This window comes from Lagopus muta, chromosome 9, assembly GCF_023343835.1.
Source record: "Lagopus muta isolate bLagMut1 chromosome 9, bLagMut1 primary, whole genome shotgun sequence".
Lineage (NCBI taxonomy): Eukaryota > Metazoa > Chordata > Aves > Galliformes > Phasianidae > Lagopus > Lagopus muta.
This window is the reverse complement of record NC_064441.1, coordinates 11,521,618-11,544,956: the sequence shown is the minus strand read 5'-3', so window position 1 is coordinate 11,544,956 and position 23,339 is coordinate 11,521,618. Positions and strand designations below refer to the sequence as shown.

The following is a 23,339-nucleotide window of genomic DNA, read 5'->3' as shown; positions in this document are numbered from 1 at the left end:
AACACTGATAGTAGCTCCTGTAAATTTATATTTACATGAACTTGTGTGCAAAAGATCTGCTCTGCGCCTCACGACATTTACAATTGGCATTTAGTTCTCCCGTGAGGCCGATGAGTCATTCGCTATTCACTGGCATTGAACAGTTTTACCATAGCCACCTCTTCCAGCATCATAGTCTTGCCGATACTCATCTCTGACCTTACAAAGGAGAAAAAAACAAAAAACGAAAGTCTGGTAAATATATACAGAAAGGTATTTTAGCAAGAGCTTCTACACCATCAGATTATATGGTCAAACTGAGTCTGCACAAAAGTTGTCTGACAAAAGAGAAGGAAAAGTGCATCATGCACAAACCCAAAATGCCAGGTCAAATACCTTTCCTGTTAAATGGTCCCTTTGGGCACTATCAATCAAGACAGACTGGCCATCATCACTGTCTCATTTTTCAGCAGTAAAACTACCTGCTACCCACCCGACTTTTGGTGAGCTGAGTGTTCTCTTTTGTGTTTTTGTCAGCTTTACATTCCCTGGGTTTATTTATATGAATTACCTCCTCAAACAATCATCAGGCTTCTGAAAATACTTTCAGTGAAATATATGAACAAAATAATTATCCTCAGCAGATAACACCACTGATAAAACACTTAGGGATTAACGTATATTATGATCTTCAACATCTCTGAAGTTGCTGTTCCTTAAGTTGTTCTGGGTGCGTCCATTCAAAAAGCAATAAGCTGACAGTCACCAGCCCCTCAGAAAGCAGACAACCTACCTGGCCCCCTGACCTCCCCCGGCCGTACTGCCGGCCCTCCTTAAATCCTGCATCCCAGTCCGTCCTTATGATCCTGTCGTCAAGCCTGGTCCCATTGATGTACCGCATTGCGTTCTCAGCATCTCCCCTTGCGTAATACCTCAGGAATTTGTTAAAGAAAACCGTGCACGGATCTGTCAGGCCTGAGAGCTCAGAGAGAACACAGAGCGATAGCAGGACAACACCCGGACCCACAGAGGCCGTGCATCGCAGGGAAGCACGAGACCAACAAAAGCCCAAGAGAAATGTTTTACTACCCAGGCCCAGCGCCAGAACGCGGCCGGCAGAAGGATACTCGACGAAGCAGAAGCCGCAAGCGGTCTTCTTCACCTTATCCAGCCCCATGATGATCTTCTTGATGTCGCCGCTCTTGCCGAACAGCTCGTGGATCTGCTCCTCCGTGGTGTAGAACGAGAGGTTCCCCACGTACAGCGTGCAGCTCTTCCTCAGCAGCCTTTCCTGGTCGTACCGCGTGCCCTAAGCGCAACCACAGCGTTACCCGGCGGCACACGGACCGGGATCGAGACCGGCACCGGGACCCCCGCGGCTCTTACCCGGAAGTGCTGGTCGCGGTACTGGCTGAGGTCCACGTAGGAGTCGCTGCGTAGGATGCTCAGCGTGCCGCCCGAGCACATGCTGCCGGCCCGCACCGCAGCCGCGCAACACGGCGCCCCTGCTTCCGCCGCCAATGGCGGGACGCGACGCCGCTCTCGCGAGAGCCGGTTCCTCCCGCTCGGCGGCTCTCGCGAGAACGCTCGGGTCGCGCCGACTCTCGCGGGAGCGGCGCGCAGGATGGTGCTGCGGCGGGTGCTGCTGGCGCTGCTCAGCAACCCGCACCTCATCGAGAAGCTCTCCGAGTCGCGGCCCATCCGCGCCGCCGCCCGCCTCACCGCCAGCGCCATCACCCGAGGGCAGCTGGGCGCCCGCCGGGCGGCGAGGGACCTGCAGCCCGGCCTGACCCGCCTGCGGGACGCCTTCCTGGGGCGGCTGAAGGACGGCGGCCGGCCGCGGGGCTGGCCGGAATCCCCCGGGAGGGGATCGGGACCGGGACGGGGACCGGGACGGAGCGGCCGGCCCTGAGCGGCGGGAGGAGGCGGCCGTGCGGGGCGTGCGCGTGGCCGGACCCATGGAGACGGTTCGGCGGTGACGGCCGGAGCGCGGCGACGGCACCGAACGGAGCGGGGGGACCCGAGGAGCGGCACGAAGGCGGCCACGGAGCGCTGCGGTGGGGCCGGTCACCGTGTCTGTCACCGTGTCACCATCACTTCGTACTGTGCACGGCGCTCAGCTACAAGCAGCGGGCAGGCTTACATCGAGTGTCATCCAGAATACTGTGAAGATTGTTACTGCGTGATGTGAACCCTCAAATAAAGCCATTTCTCACCAGAGGTCCTGTAACGATTCCTATCCGTGCAGCAGCGGTAGTCTACATAGTCTGTGCTTGTATGGCGGCTTGGAGACAAAGAGACAAAGCTCTAGTGATGATGATGATGGGTAGAATGGAAGAAATGTATCCATTGTCCTGATAGGCTGGGCTGCTTTGCTTTCAGTACTGTATGAACATCCACAAGACTTAAACAGCTTTGCCACATACCTTGGGGTGCAGCTGACTGCATGCTGAGGTAACCTGGGAGGAAGACTGCCATAGTTGGTATCACTGGACGTTAAAGGGGAGCCTCCCTATGAGACAGAATCCTACAATGGCATAGGTTGAAAAGGAGCACAGTGATCATCTAGTTTCAAATCCCTGCTATGTGCAGGGTCGCCAACCACCAGACCAGGCTGCTCAGAGCCACATCCAGCCTGGCCTTGCATCCAGGGATGGGGCGTCCACAACCTCCTCGGGCAAGATACGTGGCTTCCAGTTCTGCTGGTAAAATTAAACTGAAAAACTGAATCTATGGTGTACTCAATAAAAGTCCATCTGATGAGACAGAAGCAGTGCATTTTCAATCTGAGTCAGTATTTGTAGTCTGGGGTCTCTGCCTGGCTCTGCTCCAGGTGACCTGTGAGTGGTACAAATTTATGATTGTTGGTTGGTGCTTCGTCACAACCAGGAAGAGTTTCAAGATCTACCCCATTTGTACAGGGATCATGAGTTCAACAGTTACCATAAGCTCATAAGATCATAAGTTTCAAAATAGTTATGAAACTTTATAGCTGTTTAAGAATAGCTGAAAACAGTAAGCAGGACACGGAATACAAATTTTGGCACAATACTGTTGTCCCAACTTAAAAGAGCAAAAAAGAAATAGAATATACATTTGTGATGCTTTTGTAATTCCTTCTGCTACTGGATGAGCCATTGGTACAGCTGCTCTGCTGCTACCCCACCAAAAAGCATGCACCCTCAGTATGCAGGTATTGGCAGTGAGGGATGGAGGGGTTCAAGGTGAGCACACAGCAGAGACTTACCGTGCAAAATGCTTCTTGAGAAAGCAAAATTTTAGGATTTAGCATAAATGCCTGTGCTGAAGCATCTTCCGCATTCTAAATCTGCTTCTGTTACATCAATACTGGGGATTTTTCAGGGCAGAAATACCTCAAACAATATTTGTAACACTGGTCTCCATATCGTGTATAGGGACAGAGAGGAGGGTCTGAAATTTCAAGGGCATGAAGGTAAAACCATACTGAATCAGATGAAGTCCTCCTAGTCTAGTAACCTCTCTCCAGCAGATGAGCTAAAGGCCTCATTTCAGTAGCACAGCCCACAAACCTTCCATCTGAGATTATACAAACTTCTCATGTGTATCATACAAAAAGAATGAAGCTCAAATCCGTTTCTGTGGTCTCTGGGTTCATCTTCTCTCATCAGGAAAATGAGGCAAGCTTCTCAGGAACACCACAGGGACTGAATGATTCAAATCTTGGTAGAGGTAGCTATGCTGAGCATGAAGAAAGGGGGAGAATTGAGCTCACAACAGCACTGCCTGTGCTGAGCACAGGATTTTGAAGAGGGAGGTCTGACAGCACATTTGGGCAGCGTCAAAGTGAAAACCTAAAACATTCTGAGATCTAAAGTCTCTGCTGAGCTCTGCCTAGCTGAAGGATGTATAGTCCTAACTGACTTCTCCAGTTTTCACTGAATAGGAAGGATAGCTGTGGTGGATCTTCCATTGATAAGTGTGGAAATATCAAAGTCTCATTCTTGAGCGAGACCCCACATTTGGCAATTGTGGCTCTGACTGTACCGGGGATTATAACCAAAAAGTGACAGTCACTGCAGGTACAATTGTTTGCGTGCTGTCCTACCATTCGGCAGAGGGTTTCCTCTTCAGACCCAGCCATATCAATCACTTCTACGTGTGTGTCTTTCTTCTTGATATTTAGCAGAGACCTAGGAGGCATGTAGGTGTGAGCAAAGAGCAGAGTATAGTGTCTTGGATGGTTTGAGGAGTCTGAAGAATGCAAGACGTGCTCCAAGTGAAAAAAGCATGGTATCAGTCCCCCCTGGTGCAGGCATCCAAACAGGAAAGCCCCGAGAACATTAAAAATGATAATGATGGGTTTCCACTTCACAGCTCTATTCTGTGATGCGCTGAACAGGACTAACGGCAAGATGAGAGGGATGAGAAATCGAGGCTCTTGGTGGCTGAAGAGGGAGAGAAGTGCCAAAGGAACAAAATAAAACAGCAGCAGTGTTGGCTGGCCCTCGGAATGCACCGATAACCTGGGTGGCCCACGGTAATACAATCCGACCCGCATTAACTGCTGGATGTATTTCTTTAGCATTTTAAACCCAGCATCGATGGCCAGAAGGTGTAAGATCCCAAAGAGCATGACTCCGTTAACTATAAAATGTGTAACTCGTGGGTGACTTCCATGCTGTGCAAGGTTACGAGAATCAAGATTATAGCAGAGGAAGTTGAAAGGGGTCACCACCACTCTGTGATTTAACAGAGCTATGACATCGAACAGGCTGCTGTTTGTAAAGCTGAAAAGGCTGTCCAAACCCACTGAGGTAAAATACATGGTGTCAGCTGCTATGAAGACAGCGGCAGTAAAACATGCACAGGTGGTAAGTTTTAAAAAGGGGTTTATGAGAGTTTTAATGCTCTTTTGAGAGTCAGCATTTAAACGTGCCCAGTAGAGCAGGGGCATTAGTGCAAATGCCGGAAAAGTCGGCCTGTTGAAAAACCCTGCAGCTATTACAGCACCTATCAGACGGCTGCACGCAGGTTTTGTGATGCGGCTGTCAGATTTTTTGGAGGAAACCAAAACCAGCAGAAGTGCAAAGAGAAATCCTTCAAGTGTGTTGGTGAACGTTCTGGTGTAAAACACCAAAGTGACATACGATCCTGCAAGGAGGAGCAGTGCTTCCCACGGATCCGCTCCCCAGGCAGGAGCCAATCGGTGCACACTGTAGTCAAGTACAAAAGAAAAGACCGTAAGGAGAAGGCGAGGAGACACGAGAAGGGTATAGCTGCTGACACAACGCGAGCACACATCCAGCTGCTGCAGCGCCTTCAGCACCCAGTAGGCAACTCCAGAGGTCAGTAATGGGAAAACAGCTGTTCTGCAGGGAGAGCTGGAAAGGAATTCCCAGGGATAATGGACCCGTAGGTTTAAAACGTCTCCTACGAAGGAAAAAAAAAAAAAAAAGAAAAAGCAGACATATCTATTTTATTCAGTACTTCAGCGTCGGGGTACAACTCGGTGCCAAGAGGCATTGCGCTACACGGCCACCTCCAGAGCACCGAGCCCGCCGGCAGCCTTCAGCTCGCCCTCCGTTCTCACCCTCTCCCGGCGCCGCCACTCGGGCAGCGCTGCCGCGGGGACGGGACGCGGCCAGGAGCCGCCTGCGGGCGGAGCCGCGCTGAGGACACGAGCTCTGCTGGCGGCGGCTCTCGGGGAGCAGCGCGCCTCGGCCCCTCCCGCCCTCCCGCCGCGTTACCTGCCATGACCTCGGGCGACTGGAAGAACTCGTCGGGATGCAGGTAGCCGGCCTGCGGCAGCAGGCACCACCCCGCCCGCAGCGCAGCCAGAAGCGCCCACAGCCGCCGCGCCGCCATGTCGGCCCCGCACCGCCGGCCGCGAGGGGGCGCACGACGCCGGCCGGAGCGCCGCAGAGCGCGCCCAGTGCGCAGGCGCGGAATTCCTGGAGGCACGCAGCTGACACCGCAGTGCAACGCGGTGCTTTTACACGCGTACAGACGGCAGCGTGTGCTGACTTCTCTTGTTTATTTCTCAGGTTACATTTATTTACAGTATGTTTATATACATATTTTTTTTTATTACGCTGAATCTCTCTACATCCCGGGATCATGAGGTGGCGGCTGTGGTCAGGAGGATGCTGCCTGCCAGCAGCATAGCAGCACGTGTTGTTATTGCAGCTATGGATAAGAATAAAAACTGAGTGCTGCGAGTCACTTGCCATGGAAGCAGGTAATCAGTAGTGAGCTACTTTGTTTCACTAACAGAAAACAGAAGTGTTGCTGACAGGCACTCAAATAACCCCCTGTAGAAGGAGGACAGCCACATTTCCTGGTGGAAACAGCAGCAAAGATTTCAAGGGAAAAGGACCTGTCTCTGAAGCAGTGAGCATACTGGTTGTGGGAAGTCAAGGAGCTCAGTGGATGAACACTTTGGATTTCATCCTTCATCCTTTCTCCTCTGCCAGCAGGCAGTCCCTCCAAGTTTCTCTGGCTTTCCTTTTCCTCCAGTGACTTTGGAGATTCCCCCTGCTTTCTTCTACTGGGAGGTTGAGGACCTTGCAGATGGCAGGGGTGGTACTCTGGACTACAGGTGCTCTCTCAGTCCATGGCCTGTCCATCCTCTGCGCACTTACCTCTTCTGGCAGCAGAGCTCAGGAGAAACTGTTGCCTCCAGCAAGGTGAGGATAGGATAAGCAGGGATGAAGGAATCAGAACATTACCAGCAAGGAGGCCAGAGTGGATCTCTAGACAAGACTTTAATACTGCCTTCCAAGATGCAGAAATTCTTCTACAGATCAAAAAACCAGTATCTATCTAACAGCACTTGGCAGTCCTTCAGCCCAGCATCATTCAACATCAGCAACGATGACAGAAGTACTTCAATTTGGACTGATCTTGTAAGCCATGTTGGCACAGTGCTGATGGTTTCTGCCTCAAATTCCACCCCATCCACATGAACAGTGGCAGCTTCCAGTCCCACCCCACTTCCCAATGAGCAAATGGTATAAGCACCTTGCCTGCAAAGTGGCAGGAAGAGGCTTTAAAATGTTAGCACAACATATTATCCAGACAGCAGCTCATCTGAAGAAAAGGTGCTAGGCCAGGGGTGGCCTGGAAGTCGCCATTTAGACCAAGTTAGCCCAGGCCCTGTAACTGACCTAAAATAATGAAGGGAACAAAAGTAATGACTAGGTGTTGTTGTATTAACTTATTACCTGCCCCAGAGCACTGTGGTGTTTGCATCCCTTCAAGGGACTCAACATATTCACTCCCCAGCCATTCTGCATATGTCCTCCTCTCTTCTACTGGCACTATCTTCTCCGCAGAATCCGTAAAGATCAAGTCTTTTCCTTGAAAAGCTGAAGAATCAAACATTTTGAATCCATTTCTGTTGCTGTTATTTCCAAAATAGTCCTGAAGACAATGCAAAATTTTCAGTATCAGCAAGATTAAGTGCCACATTTTTCTAGTATAACACGAATTGTTCAGTACAGAAGAAGTTCACACAACTGGAAACCCTGCATTCATTTTAAGACACTCCAGTAGATAACATACGGACTCCTGCCATTGGCAATTACAAGAGTTTTGGTTCTTGTTACTATCTGGAAAGACCTGTACTTCCATTAAGTTCTTCTGTGTAAGCATTATTGTGCAATACAGGGTTTGGCTGCACAGGAGTTAAGGAAATGACTGAAGCATAGCATGGAGATGCTCAGTATTGCTTTTAAAACTAGATTCCTATCAATACTGAAGCTAAATGCCTGTGGCAGCCTGGCATGGTCAGCCTAGACACATAACTCACCACCAGAATAAATGTATAATTATTACCTGAGCTTTGTCCAGTAGTCCATACAGAGCAAAAATGTTGGTGTCTGGGTGAACCATAATGGCCTGAGCTGGCACCCGAGCCAGGTGACATTGAGCAAACTGAGTGACTTCAGCACGGGCCCCATTGCGGCACAGTAACTGAAAATCGCTGGACTTCAAGTCACGGGCCCAACTTTCAGTGTTCTTACCTAAAAGAAGAAACTAGTCACTGTCACTCATTGCATGCTTTAGAGCTAAAAGCTTCAAGAAAAATTACTCAATTGTAATAAAGGGTCAAGTAAAACTAAATACCATCTGTGTTCTCAAACACTGTTGAGTGCTTCACAAAGGCCACATCCCCAGCGTCCTCTGCCAGGCACCTTTATGAAATGTGAGATAGAAGTTCAATTTAGAGCATCTTCATTGGGACCACATCATTTCTAATAACTGACAGATTTAGAAATCAACCTTTCTTGCATACTTTCCTGCAAATAAATCCATTGGACCCCAAAGTAAAGAGAAGAAGCAAACCAAGAAAGGAAGCATCTTGAAATGAGAGAAAAACCAACGTCACTGCAAAGTTTAAATAATACTTCAAGTATTTCAAGAGAGTAATAGAGCAGGAAATAGTAACGATGGGAGAAAGGACAGAGAAAGGTCAGTATTAGATAAGCAAAGAAGCAGAGGATAAATGATACTCAGTGCTCTGCTCCCCATTTGGTAACAACACTTTCACACCTTTTAAAACACATACTAAGTATATGCCATTAAGACTCCTTGAGTGCGTAAGTGTTTACCAGGTTCTGCATATGTGTGCATACACAAGCACTTTCATGGTGTTTTTTTTTCCAGGTTGGAGTGATCTTACTGCATTCACAGATGCTGCTTTACAGCCCTCTACACTGAAGACACACAGCTAAAATAGCTGCCGTTTCTAACAGTGTGTTCCTCAACTAGGTTCTGTTTCCCTAATTTCCTGAAGCAGAAGAGGCCCCATTTACCAAGGGCATCCAAAACTTTCCTCCTTCTTCTATGAGTGTGGCATCCCATGCCAGTGAGTTTCAGGATGAATATGTAGAACAGCACAGCTTTACATTCATTTGCTGTTTCCCACGTTGTAACTGGTGCTGTCCTTCACACAATACAGCAGTCATTACAGTCTGTGAAAAGACTTGCATGAGGCTTAGAATATGAAGTCAGCACTTGAGTATTTATCAGGCAGCTGCTGTTCAAGGCTCTCCTCTGAAGGAAGATGGCCACTCACTGCCAGCTCTGTTGCAGGCACCTTTAAAGATGAAGGCCAGGAAGAAACTTCCATATCTACCCAACTAATGACCCCAAATGTTGATGTTCACTGTTATACGAAGTATTTATTCAATTTTACACTATTTTTGCCTCCTATACCTTTACCAATCTTGTTTTGAAAAGGATGTGATATTTGAACATAGTTGCTTGTGCTGTTATGAAACCTATTTTGAATACCACCATAAACGGTGAGGACAGAGAAGACCCATCCCCAGTTCCCTGCTCCTACCCTGCCACGCTCAGCACACACCCAGAGCCACTCAGTACTGCCTACTCTTTGCCCATTTCCCTGCGTAAGCTCTTTATGGATGACCTGACCAGAGTGGCAGGCTGTCACACACAATTAAAGCAGGGCTGCAGACTGGTGACAACCCATGTGCTCCTCACTAGGTGAGTCCTCATTGCTCTGTAAACAGAAACGGGGATTTGGCTGTTCCTCATCTGTGTGGCTGCAGGCCAGGAAGCTGGCAAGAGGCTTTGGCATGCACATACACACAGACACACCTCTTTTGCTATGACTGCCACAGCATCTTGCAAAGGGGAAGGCTGCTCCTGTTTTTAGTGGGCTGTTCTTAAAAGGAATTACGCTTCTTGCTGACTAAGATAGAGAGCGGTACCTGCTTGCACTCTGACAAACTGACAGACCAAATAACAACCACGTGTGCTAATTACCTGAAGGCTCCACTGTAGCTGTAATACCGTTCTTGGCTACTTGCACTGCATTTATTGTTTCCACTATTATCTCCAATACACAGTTGACAGAGCGTTGATGGGTAATTATCCTGCTCAGCCGAAGGCACACAGCTGGCAGAGAAAAACTCACTCACAGCTTAAAATAAAAAAAGACAAATCAGTGTAAGTGGAAGTCTCTTCTCAAGGAAGGCTAGTTACATTCTCATGAGGCTATACAAACACCAGTTTCAGCAGGACACTAAAATCATGAATTGTAGCTGCCTTACTGAAATTCACAAATTAAAATATTTTCAAAGTACTGCTTAACTGATTATTATCACTGTATTATTACTATGTTGCTCCAGTACTAAATAATGTTTGAAAATAAGTGCAATAAAATTCCAGACAACAATTCCTCATTTACTGCAATGACTTCCCAGAGCTGGAAGTACCACCTAGAAGGACATACATCTGTATAGACTGCATGCATTTCAGTGACTGTCCTACTAGTGACACTGACTGCAGTCAACATCCTCAAGCAAGAATGGAGATGGACAGGTGTGGAAGCAGGTTTTTCTGCAATAGATGATAAACCAAGTTGATTCAATTTTAAAAAGACACTTCATCTACATTTCTGAAAATCAGAATGAACATTCACAGTTTGATACACTGGAGGCCATGGCTGCTGCTGAGATGGAGCAGGGCTGGCTACAGAAACACACTGATGGGAATCTCAACATTCAACAAAGGTGAATGCAAAATCCTGCTTCAAGTAGGAATAAATCATGAAAGGCTGCAAGGCTGGAGGTCCTGGTGGGCAACACATTGAGCAAGAGTTGGCAGCATACTTTTGTGTCAATGAAGGCTAATAGAAGTTATTATAAGGAAAATTCTAATTAGATGTAAGGGAAGAAATTATTTGTACCAAAAATGGACAAAAAGTGGGGCAAGGGCCCAGAGAGGTTGTGAAATATCCATCCTCAGAGTTACTCAAAATTTGGTTGGACATGACCCTGGACAATGAGATCTAACTTTGAGCAGCAGGTTGCTCTAAATCATCCCTCCAACCTGAATTAAGCAGTGACTTTGTGAAAGGAACACTTTCATGTTAGAGGTAACATTCTCAACACGGCCCCTCTATTAGCCTAATCAGCAAGCTTACAGTTTCAAAATGTGACATTAAAAAGGCAACAATCCCTCACAAAATTAATAGAGAGCTTTGCAATATCAAGACTGTACTTCCCTAATGAAAGTTTATAATTGAACAGTTACTGTATGTCTTCTTACCTTGAGGAATATTACAGTCTCTGGGATTAATAAAGCCTTTCTTAATTAGCACGCCAATGGGGATATTCCATCCAGCAGTTCTCCCCAGTCCTGTGTGGCAGGACTTCTTCCCTTTCAGGTCATTGATGGTGAATGCATTGGATGGATTCCGTTTCACTAATGCCACAGCATAGTATGCATTATTGTTGTCTTCAGCTTGCAGAAACAAACAGAAAAAAAACCATGATGGTTTTCCTTAAGCATTCCCATTGCTTAATGACAGTGTGCATAACCACTACACTTCTCTGGTGCCAATTTAACTGCACCAATAATCAGCCAGTCAGGAACTCTGAACGCACACACAGAATTCTTCACTTTTACTACTCCACAATGTTGCATTCACTCATGGCCCGTATACTTGAACCATGTAAACTAGAGAGGACATGAAAGGATTTCATAACTCCAGCTGTTATGAATACACCCCTTGAAAGCAATGTTTGGGTCATTCGTGACTTAGACCTGTTGTAAGGAGTTGTTTTTATGTGACAACTCAAAAACTTCTGTGAGTTTTGCAGCATATTGAAATTCTGCCCTACACCCACAAACACTCTTTTCATCAATGATTCTGAAACACCAACACAATTATAGTAAGAATTTGTCTTAAACTAGAATACGCTGTGTAATTTCTCTGTCTGCATGTTAAAAATGTTTTGATTTTGTGAATACTCATTTTTCCATTTAAAATACTTTTTGCAGAGTTGAAAAGACAAATACGTAACCATAAGACTCAGGACTGCAAAAGAATGAACCTTGTCCAGGAGCAGGACAGACAGAACTCTCACTAATTCACTGCAGGAACCCAGCCCTTCCTTATTTTCTCCTCCATCCATGACGTGAGGATAATAATACTCATTTCCTCTGCAAGCAGCTTTCCCAGCGGGGCCAAGGAACAGAGCCTGTGCTTTTAGAGCTGTTTTGAAAAATAACATCTCTGTTTTCTGACGTTCTTACCAGAGAAGCTTTCTCCAGCAGCTGGTACAAGGCCGTATGTCTTCCCAGCAATGTAAATATCAGCTCCACCCAAAGCTACAACATCAATTTCTTTTTTCTGAAAAATAAAATAGTTTACAATTTTTGTGAAAAAACAGCAGAGATCTTCCCTTCCCTGCTACAATGACAACTCCAGCATCATATCCTGCATCTCAGCAGACAGGTCTGGTAGCCAAAGAGCAATCACAGAATGGCTTAGGTTGGAAGGGACCTTAAAGATCATCTAGTTCTAGCCCCTCTGCCTCGGGCAGGGTTGCCTGCCACTAGATCAGGCTGCCCAGGATCCCATCCAACTTGGCCTTAAATGCCTCCAGAGATGGAGCAAAACACTTGTTACAATGGAAAAAGCACCAGGGTTCAGGCCCATTCACAGGATATGAATTGCAGATCACCTCCTTGAAATCCAGTATTGCCTGCTGATCACCTAAGAGCACATCCCTCTAATCCTACCTACCCAGCAGAGAGCAGCTTGTGTTGATTGGTTTATTGCTCAAGGATCGTACAGCTTACCTGGATCATCTCCATGCATTCTTCTTTTGTCTTGGCTGAAATACACTGGATTTCTGGTTTCAAATCCTTATTCCTAAAGGCAGTCCCCATTTCACCACATTTCCAAATCTCCTCAGTGGAAACAACACACCAGTTCAGGGTTTCTGGCAATGCTGCACGAAAATGGAAAACAAATACTACAGCTCACTTCCTTTGTAAAAGAAAAGGAGGCATACAACTGCACCTGCATCACGTGTCATATATGCTATCAAAATATTTACTTCTGTGTTTCCCTCCTATTCTCTAGCTCAGACATACACCTGATTTGGTACCACTGAGGTCTCCAGACTAGAGGTATGTCCACACTACACATCCATTGGTGTGAAGGAGCAAGAACTCTTATGAGTACTGACCACTAAGCACAGCTGTAAGATATTGATTATTTACAGTCTGCTGTCACAAGAGTGCAGTAAAAATACACCCTGAACACAGGTTCCGTCACAGCCAGCAGTCACTAAACAGCCCTCAGAAGAGGCAAGTCCTGCAGGTGGGGGACTTTGCCACAGCACAGGGCATGTCTAGGGGCTCAGCTGCCATGATCATTAACCTGTGTTTCCAAGTGCACCAGAATGCACAGCAATTCCTTTTTACATCCTGCTGACGGCAGAGAAGATTACAACAAACACATCTGATTTTACACAGCAACACATTACTGCAATTTCCCCTTTCTAGCAGGTGAGAAATTGAGTTCTAGTTAGCAGTAGTAACCTACTAAATTCATGTCTCTCACACACTCCCAAAAGGGTAGGAAACGTCTGCATCCTGTGGCACAGCACAGGCCCATTTGCACAGGAAAGCATTCTGCAGTGTAATACCATTTCTAGGTAAAAGCCACCCTTCCTCCATGCTTGAAGATCAGATTGGCATCTTGCCATAAGACTCAAAGAATCAGAAGATGACAGCAGAATAAAGATGGTCTCCATTATCCACTATCTTTGTGCACAGTTTTGAAGAGAACAAGACAACTTACTGTTGGGGTCACAGCTCAGGGCCTGCATGACATGAAGATACTCATCACCCAACCATGCCTGGTAATTCTGAGACGTGACTGCAACGAGCTCTGTGGTGGAGTCTCTGAACATAAGGTTCTGGGCACCATAGGCTGTGGAGTCAAACATCTCAAACTGGGTGCCTACACCATTAAATCTTTGCTGTAATGTTAAAGAAAAAACACCTGTCACACACACCTCTACCTGCTGCCATACTTCTGTGATGACTTCGTTTACATGCAGGAGAAAATCTCCTGCCTACATAACAGAAAAAAATTAAGGTTTTCCTTATGGAAGATTTACAGGTTAAGAATTGACAGAGGAAAAGACAAGCATAAAGACAAAACAAAATCACCCCTCTTAGGTAATTTTCAGTGTCCGTGAGACTTTGAGGGCAAAAATGAACTCTGCAACTCCCACCAGGGCCCTACTGATGCTGAGTGCCTCCCATACTGTTCCAGACCCCACAGAGCCAAAGGTACCCAGATATCTTCAGCTCAGCCAGTGGGTGAGTTGTAATGGATTGATAAAAAAAAAATCACTGTCCTACTTGTCCCTGGTTCAGGAGCTGGAAGACAGCTGTCCCATCTGTGTCCGGCCGTACAACCACGGCACGAGCTGGGACTCGGGCCAGGTGGCAGGTTCTCCACTCTGTTACATCAGCCGTGCTGCCGTTGCGGCACAGAAGCTGGAAGTCCTTGGAGCGAAGCTGCTGGGCCCAAGTAGAAAGAGTTCTTCCTGAAAACAGACAGAAAACGCTGACAAAATGGATATTAGGCAGGTATATTTCTGATATTTCTGAATCCAAGTCTGCTTCAAGCATCACATCACATGTGGAGCAGAACAGAGCTTTCCTAAGCATCACTGCAATACTGCTGATTGTACAACGTATCCCATGCATGCATACGGCCCTTCAGACTTGTACCTCCAACAAGATACACAGAATAACACTTGTGAGACTGCACTGATCTATACCAGGGTCTGCAGCGGTACACAGAGCATCCTTAAGATTAGATCTAATACTTCATTTTTAAAATTACTTTTCCCTGCTGTAACTGATGGTTGAACAGGCCCACAACATTAAAACACGTTATGCTCAAGGTAGAGTTCTCAAAGTGCCAGACAGGGGAGGCCACATCTTGTCAACAGATTTCCCACTTGTCTGGGCACAAGCAACATATTTATAACAGCCCAGGTATAAAACTACAAGTTTAGAGCTGCTTAAACTCTCCTTCCAAAAGCAGCTGAGGATCCCATCTCTCACCTTTACTGAAACTTTCAAATGTTTGGGGAAAAAAAAAAAAGAATCACATGGATTCATCTAACTCCTAGTGCATATATATATGCGTGCATCTACTTCCACTATTAGAGCATTTTTGCTCATTCCTCAGTTGAAGGTAAATCAAACATCTGGCATTACAGTGGCATTGCAGGCACTGTTCTGCAGAGCTGCAGCCACTGTTCAACACTTACCATCGGTATTTTCAGGCACTGTGCTGTGCTTCACAAAAGCAACTTCTCCAGCACCTTCAGCCAAACACCTAATAAATGCAAACCCAAATACAAAGATGCATTGTAAAGCACAGCTTCCACGCATCAAGCACTGCGGGCTGACAGCCAGGGGGCTGCACGCTACGTTCCATCAGCCAGCAGACACTGACCTATTTCGTTGTGCTGAGAATTTAGCTCAAGGCAGGGACCAGTGGCTGACAGAGCATGAAGTAAACTACTGCTGTCATTTGGTGAACGTGGACAACATGCTCTGTGCTGCTTGGGACAAACACGATGACCTTCTTTGTCCAGCAGAGCTCTCTGTCTAATGCAGTTGCACAATCTTTTGAGGAATACGAGTAAATTATACCTCTGCTCTGTCAGTGCTGTTACGTGGGGGCTGGGAACTGCAATGCAGCACACAGACAGGAAGAAGGGAAATACAACAAAGCGTGCAAAAATGGGGGACAGAGCAAACCAGTAAGAGAATTCAGTGCAACTGAAGGGAGATAACTGAAATAGCAGGGTAGGGTGGCAGATAACTGATAAGATAATTCAGTGCAATTGAGGTGAGATAACAAACAACTGGGCAGGGTGGCCAGTCAGCTATCAACCTCCAAGGGCCATCCTGTTTTACAAGGAAAAATGCAAACCACTGAAACAAACAAACTTTTGTCAACAGATACCAAACAAAGCAACAGCAGTGGGATTGCCCTGCCCAGTACAAATGCTAGATACCTAATTTTAACAATCAGATATTAATACCTGAAATAGTGGCTTCAGAATTACTTTTGTTCAGTCTCCAAGTTTAAATCATGGTTATTCTAACACTACAGCAGGTTTTCTAACAAGATCAACTGAAAATTCTCTTGCTGCAGTTTCCTGCAGCATTGGACATATGGCTGTGGATACAGCACAGAGATAGAAAGGGACAGAGATGTGATTTTTACCTGAAAGCCCCACTGTAGTCATAGTACTGCTCTTGTGAATTTGCTTGGCATTTGTTCTGCCCAGATGAATCCCCTTTGCAGAGCTGACAGAGGGATGTGGGATAGTTGGCACTGTTGGCTCCAGGAATGCAGCTAGCACTGAAATAGTCACTAACAGCTAGAAGTGAAACCAGAATGAGACATCTTTAGCAGTGAATAAACAAGATCTCATTCGAGAATATCTGAACAGCACATCTCTGTAGGGATAAGCCATTCTGTTCTTAAAGTTTCCAGGTTTCAAACAAACTTGCCGTTTCCATCAGACCTATGTTTGGTCTATTTCATCTTACAAGGAGCAGAAAAACCACCAAGAAACAAAACAGCACAGAGCCACCCATTTCTGCCCACGTGCAGATGTCCCAGGAACGTGCAGAAAGACGCTGCCGAGGAACAGATCTCTGTCCTCTCAGCTCTCACCTTTCGGGAGGTCGCATCCCATTGCTGGCAGGCGCCCGCTGTCCATTAGGTAACCCACGGGCACGTTCCAGCCTGCAGTTCTGTTGATGCCCGTGTGACACGAGCGGACGCCCTTCAAGCTGTTGATGGTGATGTTGGAGCCCTTCCTTACCACAGCCACGGCATAGTATGAAGTTCCAATCTCTGCAGCACAGGGAGAAATAGAAGCAGTTAATTGGCTCCCCCCCACACAGGCAGTCACACTGCTCCTGTCTCGACTGCGGGTACATGTCTCCCCCAGCACCTCTGTGGTGTGCAATGTCATAGAAAAGGCCAAAAGCAACTTGGAACAGGAGGCGAAATGAAAGATACTCAGAGAATCATCCTGAGAAGAAATTCTCTGTGGTTATAAATATATTTGGATTGGATTAACACCAAGAAAATTGATTATCCTATAGATAGTTTAATTCTCTTTTCGAGAATTTTTAGATAATTCATAGCATTAAGGTCTTAATTAACTTAACTTAAAGGTCTTAAGGTACTGTAAAGTCATTTAATCTGACTTACATGGATCAGAAACCATTAAAGTCCATTCATCTCTGACTTGTGCTCATAACCTAACAGGGACAGCTGGCCACTGGATCATGGGGACGTTTGGTTTTGAGCACCCAGGGTCATGATGTACTTAGTGGTAGGGCTGGGCTGCTGCCCTCTGTTTCCCATTTCCCCCCATACTTAATTATGGACAGGAATACCCACACATGAACAAATGACCTAAAGTTTGGGGTCTTCAAGTAGAGGATCCCAAAATACAATAGAAACAGTGGAAATACATCAGAAAAAAAACTTGTATTAGGTAACCCAAAAGTTTTTTAGTCTGATTATACCTTGATCATATACTTCCCCAACCACAGGTTTCAGTCCATACTCCTTTCCAGCCTGGTAAATCCAACGACCATCCAGTGTCACTGCATCTGCCAAGTAATCCTGTGCAGACACAAGGTAAGAATGCATGTTGAAGCTTAGAATTACACTGGATTTTATGTAGGCACACACAGGACCGTCCACAGGTGCAAGAAGGAAAGAACTGCTATGCATCCTTCTGATCTGCTGAACCTGTGTTATCTGTTTATTGTGTACTGAGCCTAGTGCCCAGGAGACAGCACCTCCAACAAGATGAAGTATGGCCAAGAAAACAATCAGCTGACTGATACTTTGCATTTCTAAGGTGATGCCAAGCTTCTTAACCATTTTGCTTTACCTCTGGTTCAGCACTTGAGAGGATAGTAGACAGTATTCCTCGGCAGTATGCTGAGCATTGGGTAGAGTAGGGCTAGGACTAGTAGAAAGCCATTTTCTCCAGGCTGATCCACATAAAATGCGAAAAGGGATCATCTGAGAGTGTTGACAATTCACTGATGTTGGCACCTATGTCAGATTTGAAGATGTCATGTAATCTGAAATATATAACTGATTTGTCTCAAATGAAGAAAAAAAAATTAGTGATTAGCTGAAACATTACATATCTTGAGAGCTGTTTCTCATGAATGAAAGGGGAACCAATTTCCAAGGGAATCTGTAGAAGAGTTGGTGTTGGGAGATATTTGCATTTTAAAGAGCAGATGCAGTCTGGAATAACCTGATCCAATATTCCACTGGGGAGAGTCAGGGCCCAGGACAACAATTTGGGAACCAAACAGGGTCTGTTGTTTAGCAGAGATACCTGACAGTAAGAATTGGGAGTCAGAAAGACCTGACCCCCAGGGAAAACAAAAAGAGCCTCTGGTGGTGGTGGTGGACAGGAAGCAGAGCAGATAGAATGGGAAGGGCTGCCCACAGGAGACCACGGCTGAGTTATGGGTATATTTTTCCATCTAAGGCGGCATTTCTCAGATTGGAAAGCTGAGCCTTTGAGCTCCCATTAAACAAAAAGGCTCCTATCAACAGCTTGTGGCTAAACTTCAGCATATAAGTCACAGCACAAGAGAAAAAAATACCTATTATTGTATTTAACCTTAAGCAGTTTACACGCTACAGACCTTAGCTCCTGTAAATACATACAGTAGCAGCTGAAGTGGAATAGCGAGAACAGTGTGAGCAGTTCTGTTCTTAGCAAAGATTTTCTCCTACATCTAACAAAAGCATGGGACAATTCCACATGATTTTTGATACAGTGCAATGGGAAGTTAATTGTTTTCAGAAGGACTTCATTTCTGTGTGTCACAATACTTGAGAATTACCTTTAGAGGTGTTTAACCACTGCTAATAACTATGGCCAAATTAAACATTATCAGGTTTCTGAGTTTAATATTTAGACATTTCCCAATTTCTAAGCATCTTCAAAGAAAAACACGTTATCCATATGCTAACACGTTCACAGAACTAAGTCCAAGTTGGGTAGTGCTATAAAACAGCATATCTTTGCCTGCTGAGCCAGTGTGTCCCACCCCCTCTTTTGGCCTCAAGGAGCAGAGTTCAGCACAGATGCAGAGTCAGGTGTTCCATGCAGCCCTACACTGAACAGAACAGCTTAAACATTTAGTAGATTATTAGTACAAGAAAGAAGAGGTGCCAAGGACAAAGCCTTGCCTATAGTGAAGATCCATTTTATCAGGAAGCTACATACTCACGCTATCCACCCGCAGGTTTCTGAGTTCAGCTACTCAAGTTTTATAACAGCAAGCACAAAGAGTACAATTTATGAACATATCCAGTCATCCTCCTCTTCCCTCACACACTGCCAGTGAAGACAATTGTGATCACCAACCTCCCACCTTCCTTGAATTTCCACTTGTTATCTCTCACTCCCTTCTAAGGAGGGAATTGTTACCCAAACACCATTTTGCAAAGCTGAGCTTTTTGTCCAAACTGAGCATGCTGAATTAATACAGTTAGGTTAGCATGCCCTCTGCTCCTTCTGCTCACTGCTTTGTCTACCTCACGTACCCTGTTTTGTATTGACATTTGGCTTGACACTCATTTGTATACACAATAATTCCCATGGGAGGCTCTGAAAAAGGAGAATTACGCAGTTTCTCTGAAGACAATCTACTTAAAGGCTCAGCAGCACAGCTATAACTGCTGTCTCCATCCTACTACTCCACCCCTTCTTAAATATCTGCTAAATAAATCTAATACAATTCCCAAATCAAAGATTAGTGCTTCAGAAAGAACGTTTAAGACGTTTGCTTGTGTTCCCAATGACTGGCCACATGTGACTAGCTGTAGAGAAGACACAGTGCCATGCTGGAATTCAGTTCCATATGTACATCTTTATGTCTTAAAAAGAAATGTATATATGCTTTGATTTTCCAAAGACATGAATGTTATGAAGCTGTTTGGATGAGACACTCATTGCAGACCTCTGTACATGGTGATGTGATTTATTATTAGGCACGCAGGGCAATTAAATCACTGACATCTATCATTTACAACTCACCTTGATCATCTGGGTGCAGTTAGCAGCTGATTCTCCCTCCATGCATTCCAAAGGGGGAAGGATGCCAGCCCCAGCAAAGGCGTTACTCATGTCCTTGCACTTGGAAAGCTCTTGGTTAGACATGGTGCACCACCGCACACGTTCCAGGCTGAGAGCTGCAAACACAACGCCAAGAGAAAATCTTACTAAAAAAAAAGAGAAGTAACAGGTAACAGGTTCTCAAAGGACCAACCTTGCATTTTATTCCTTCGAGAATGAAAAAAATTAAAAATCAGGGATCATTCAAAAGCGAGCTTTCACACTTCTGCTTTCATTCAGTTTAACAAGAACACTAGTTATTTGGACTAGAACAGGATAGGTTCAAGTCTGATACCAAAACTTGATGACATTTATGCCACAGAAATATGGGTACTCTGAAGGTCACAGAGGCCAGCTTGCTCTTAAAGCCTTGAAGAATAGGGCATAGAGAGGACCGAGAGAGGATCTTCTCACTGCTTACAAATACCTAATGGGCAGGTGCCAAGCGCACGGGGCCAGGCTGTTTTCAGTGGTGCCCAGCAACAGAACAAGGGACAATGGGCACAAGTTGGAACATAGGAAGTTTCATACGAACACAAGGAAAAATTTCTTTAGTTTCAGGGTTCCAGAGCACTGAGACAGGCTGCCGGGAGAGGTGCTGGATTCTCCTCTGAGATACTGAAGATCCACATGGATGCTTTCCTGTGCAACCTGCTGTCGGGAACCTGCTTTAGCAGGAGGCTGGACAGACGATTCTGAGAGATCCCTTCCAACTCATGGGATTCTGTGATTCTGTGAAACCTCTGTATTAACCATCGGAGGCTGCAGGTTTCTGAATTTCTGTGCCAGTGTTCTTTTCACAGAAGGGCACAAAAGTCTTTGAGAAGCTCAGGTTTGCTTTCTGGAGCCACCCTGCAGATGTGCGTGGTACCATCTGTACAAAATGGTCATTTAACTATGAAGAAAAATGGGACAATTCTTTTTTTATTTTGCAGCTGCAAAGAATTCTCCAGAACAAACACTAGAGTCAGACGTGTTGTCAAACAGATGGAGACACATTTAAGCCATACATACTGCAAAAGAATAATCTTTGAGAGCACTCTGTGCTGCAAGAGCGATAGTCTGCAACTGTCTGCTCAAGATGTCCTGGGACACACAGAGAATCTTTCTACTGAGCCAGAAGTTTTAAAATCGTTATTTGAAATGACAGGCTACAAAACCAAGGAGGTTGAGCAGAGACCAGTGTTGCTGGTTACAACCTGAAGTCCTGTCCCTTTTCTCGTTGGACTGAATAAAAAACAACTTTAGGAGCTGAAGCCTCGCCACTAGGCTTGCTATGAAAACTAGAAAAGTAAACTTGTCTCTTCAAAGCACTCTTTCATGAGAGGCTGTTTCCATAGTCACCAAAAGGGAGGGTCAGTCCCATGAATGAACAGAAAGAAATGTACTACAGAGTCATGGAAAACAGACACAACTCAACATCTGCCTCATTTATCTGAGTGAAATCTTCTCCATCTATTTCCTGGGGCAGGAAGAAAAACCCAGGTTTTCACTGATGAAGGCTTCCTCCTCACTCCTCCCAAATATAAGCAACTTGAAATTTGCCTCTCAGCATATATAGATAAGTGCCTTTCTTCAGCCTCAACATTCTGGCTTTAGATACACACTGCAGGTAACGCGTGAATCGTATGAAGAAATCACTAGGCACATTTATAGGAAACATGAAGCAAAGCTCATTTGGCCCTACCTGTCAACCACAGTAGGGAAACAGCAAGAATCTGTTCCTCACTGCCTACACATCACCTGAGAGATGCACTTAATCTGCCCCTTACAAAACTGCTGGACATCACCCAGGATCTGAACAGACGCTTTCCTGTAACAACAAATCCCCAAACAAGTTAACCCATCTGAAGTGAGCTCGAGCACAGACAAGGTCTGTACTCAGACTATCCTTCTGTTGCCAGACAAGCACATGTTGAAATAGCAGGCGAGACTCTGAACCCAAGTTAATACACAATCTTGGTCCAAACTCCTTTGCTGAAAGTAACACCGCTGCATTGTGTAACATCTTCTCAAAAGACCTATTAATATTAATAACTATCAAAGTCTTTCAATAGAAACAATAAAAAAAGGAATATATTCTGATAATTTCAGAACCAGAATGTTTTTGTTATTTTTTTAAATTTAATAGATTGCAGAGTCTCTTCAGAAACAGCCTCTGTACCTCTGGTGAAATTTAAAGCATTCACCACGAGAACTTGAGAGTGACAGGAGAAAGCCAGCACGTCACACATGCCCTGTTGAGTAGAATAAGGTAATTTGCTATTTATTTATTTACACACAGGAAAAAAGAAGTGTTACAGAACTGTTCACATCTGTGAAAAACGGAGAGTGTGGAACTAGAAGTAGATTTAGTGCGGTTAATAAGGCAAGACACACATGACATTCAATACATCCTTTATATTCTTTATATTTTGTGGGATTTTTTTTCCCTATTTTTTCTCTCTATTCCTTTTTTTGAGCACTTGAATTGGTTTCTCAAGTGGTACTGGTTTCCCCCTGCACTCTCAAATCACAGATTACTCAATCCCAAAGATACCACGCCAAGGCAAAATAGTTTGTGGAGATACTTACCAGCGTGAACCAAGAGAAGGAAGAAGACATTTTCAGAGATCTTCATCTTAAAAGTGCTGGGATTTGTGCCTTTTCCAGCCTTCAGAACTCCCACAGATCTGTGCTTCTGCAAGTTTGCTCTCCCCGCTGTGCTTCTTGGTGAAAATCAGCAGCATTCAAATGCAGGTGCACTTTGTTCAACAATTTATCTTGCTTACTTTGGCACACGTCACCAAAGGGAAAAAACAGCCTACCTCTCTGCACGCTGCCTTCATGCTTGGAAAAAAAAAGTCAAGACTAGGAAATTACAAAATATTCAGTGCACCAATGAAGTTGTTACCACTTCAGCCCCACCTACAGACTTAGATCAACAGCTACACTGACTCACAGGGGTAAGGTGAGGCTGTGGAAGGGAATCTTCACCTCGAGTTGTCTGAATTCCCTCTGTGCTGGGGCTCGAGAAGTAAGAGTAGATTCAAGCTAAGCGATTCATCTACATGCTGCATTTCCAAACACAGAAGGATTCTCAAAAATACTGCATGCATGCTTTAGCACAGAAAAAACAGAAACAAACCCACAAATGATTTTAGGCCATACACTGGCAGCTGACACGTGCCTCAAGTCCTGCAAGCGTCCCAATTAACACCAGCAACATTTTTTGTCCAGCGTTCAGAGTAATAACTTCACTTGCCCCCACTCTGATCACCATTGTTCCTCTATCACATCACCTTCATTTAAAGCCTCAGCCAATTATTTTAAAATACTACACCACCTGCATTTCTTTGG

At 45.3% G+C, this 23,339-nt stretch overlaps 3 protein-coding genes across 6 annotated transcripts; all 3 read right to left on the bottom strand.

The window, feature by feature from the left end:
* LOC125697881 (nuclear cap-binding protein subunit 2) lies at positions 1-1,829 on the bottom strand. Its single transcript, XM_048955619.1, has 4 exons — positions 1,366-1,829; positions 1,107-1,288; positions 773-911; positions 1-198 (listed from the first exon to the last, which is right to left on the bottom strand). The coding sequence occupies exons 1-4, from the start codon at positions 1,711-1,713 to the stop codon at positions 127-129; spliced, it is 741 nt and encodes a 246-aa protein (XP_048811576.1). The 5' UTR covers positions 1,714-1,829; the 3' UTR covers positions 1-126.
* A 69-nt stretch (positions 1,830-1,898) lies between these two features.
* PIGZ (phosphatidylinositol glycan anchor biosynthesis class Z) lies at positions 1,899-5,827 on the bottom strand. 2 transcript variants are annotated; one of them, XR_007378960.1, is made up of 3 exons: positions 5,709-5,827; positions 3,227-5,391; positions 1,899-2,817 (listed from the first exon to the last, which is right to left on the bottom strand). XR_007378960.1 is itself a non-coding variant. In XM_048955617.1 (2 exons), the coding sequence occupies exons 1-2, from the start codon at positions 5,824-5,826 to the stop codon at positions 3,830-3,832; spliced, it is 1,680 nt and encodes a 559-aa protein (XP_048811574.1). In that variant the 5' UTR covers position 5,827; the 3' UTR covers positions 1,899-3,829. The 2 variants fall into 2 exon arrangements, 1 of the variants encoding a protein (XP_048811574.1); XM_048955617.1 differs by having other exon boundaries at positions 1,899-5,391.
* A 145-nt stretch (positions 5,828-5,972) lies between these two features.
* MELTF (melanotransferrin) lies at positions 5,973-23,251 on the bottom strand. Of its 3 annotated transcripts, XM_048954344.1 has the most exons (16): positions 22,575-23,251; positions 19,923-20,077; positions 17,371-17,470; positions 16,505-16,687; positions 16,049-16,205; positions 15,081-15,148; positions 14,158-14,345; positions 13,589-13,769; positions 12,580-12,731; positions 12,031-12,127; positions 11,041-11,235; positions 9,754-9,910; positions 8,089-8,156; positions 7,798-7,985; positions 7,185-7,383; positions 5,973-6,147 (listed from the first exon to the last, which is right to left on the bottom strand). In XM_048954344.1, the coding sequence occupies exons 1-16, from the start codon at positions 22,618-22,620 to the stop codon at positions 6,077-6,079; spliced, it is 2,205 nt and encodes a 734-aa protein (XP_048810301.1). In that variant the 5' UTR covers positions 22,621-23,251; the 3' UTR covers positions 5,973-6,076. The 3 variants fall into 3 exon arrangements, with proteins under 3 accessions (XP_048810301.1, XP_048810299.1, XP_048810300.1); XM_048954342.1 differs by having other exon boundaries at positions 5,973-7,383; XM_048954343.1 differs by lacking the exon at positions 5,973-6,147 and having other exon boundaries at positions 7,193-7,328.
* Between the last annotated feature and the right edge of the window lie 88 nt (positions 23,252-23,339).

Excerpts from the sequence above, each read along its gene's own strand:
- LOC125697881 (XM_048955619.1), bottom strand. The coding sequence starts at position 1,713 with ATGGCGCTGGCGGTGAGGCGGGCGGCGGCGCGGATGGGCCGCGACTCG. Across the intron at positions 1,289-1,365 it reads ACCGCGACCAGCACTTCCGG|GGCACGCGGTACGACCAGGA; the intron begins GTAAGAGCCGCG and ends GGTTGCGCTTAG. Across the intron at positions 199-772 it reads GGGGGAGGTCAGGGGGCCAG|GTCAGAGATGAGTATCGGCA; the intron begins GTAGGTTGTCTG and ends CTCCTTTGTAAG.
- PIGZ (XM_048955617.1), bottom strand. The coding sequence starts at position 5,826 with ATGGCGGCGCGGCGGCTGTGGGCGCTTCTGGCTGCGCTGCGGGCGGGG. Across the intron at positions 5,392-5,708 it reads GTCGCCCGAGGTCATGGCAG|GAGACGTTTTAAACCTACGG; the intron begins GTAACGCGGCGG and ends TTTCCTTCGTAG.
- MELTF (XM_048954342.1), bottom strand. The coding sequence starts at position 22,620 with ATGAAGATCTCTGAAAATGTCTTCTTCCTTCTCTTGGTTCACGCTG. Across the intron at positions 12,732-13,588 it reads CCTGAGCTGTGACCCCAACA|CATTGCCAGAAACCCTGAAC; the intron begins GTAAGTTGTCTT and ends ATTTTCGTGCAG. Across the intron at positions 8,157-9,753 it reads AGCTACAGTGGAGCCTTCAG|GTGCCTGGCAGAGGACGCTG; the intron begins GTAATTAGCACA and ends CATTTCATAAAG.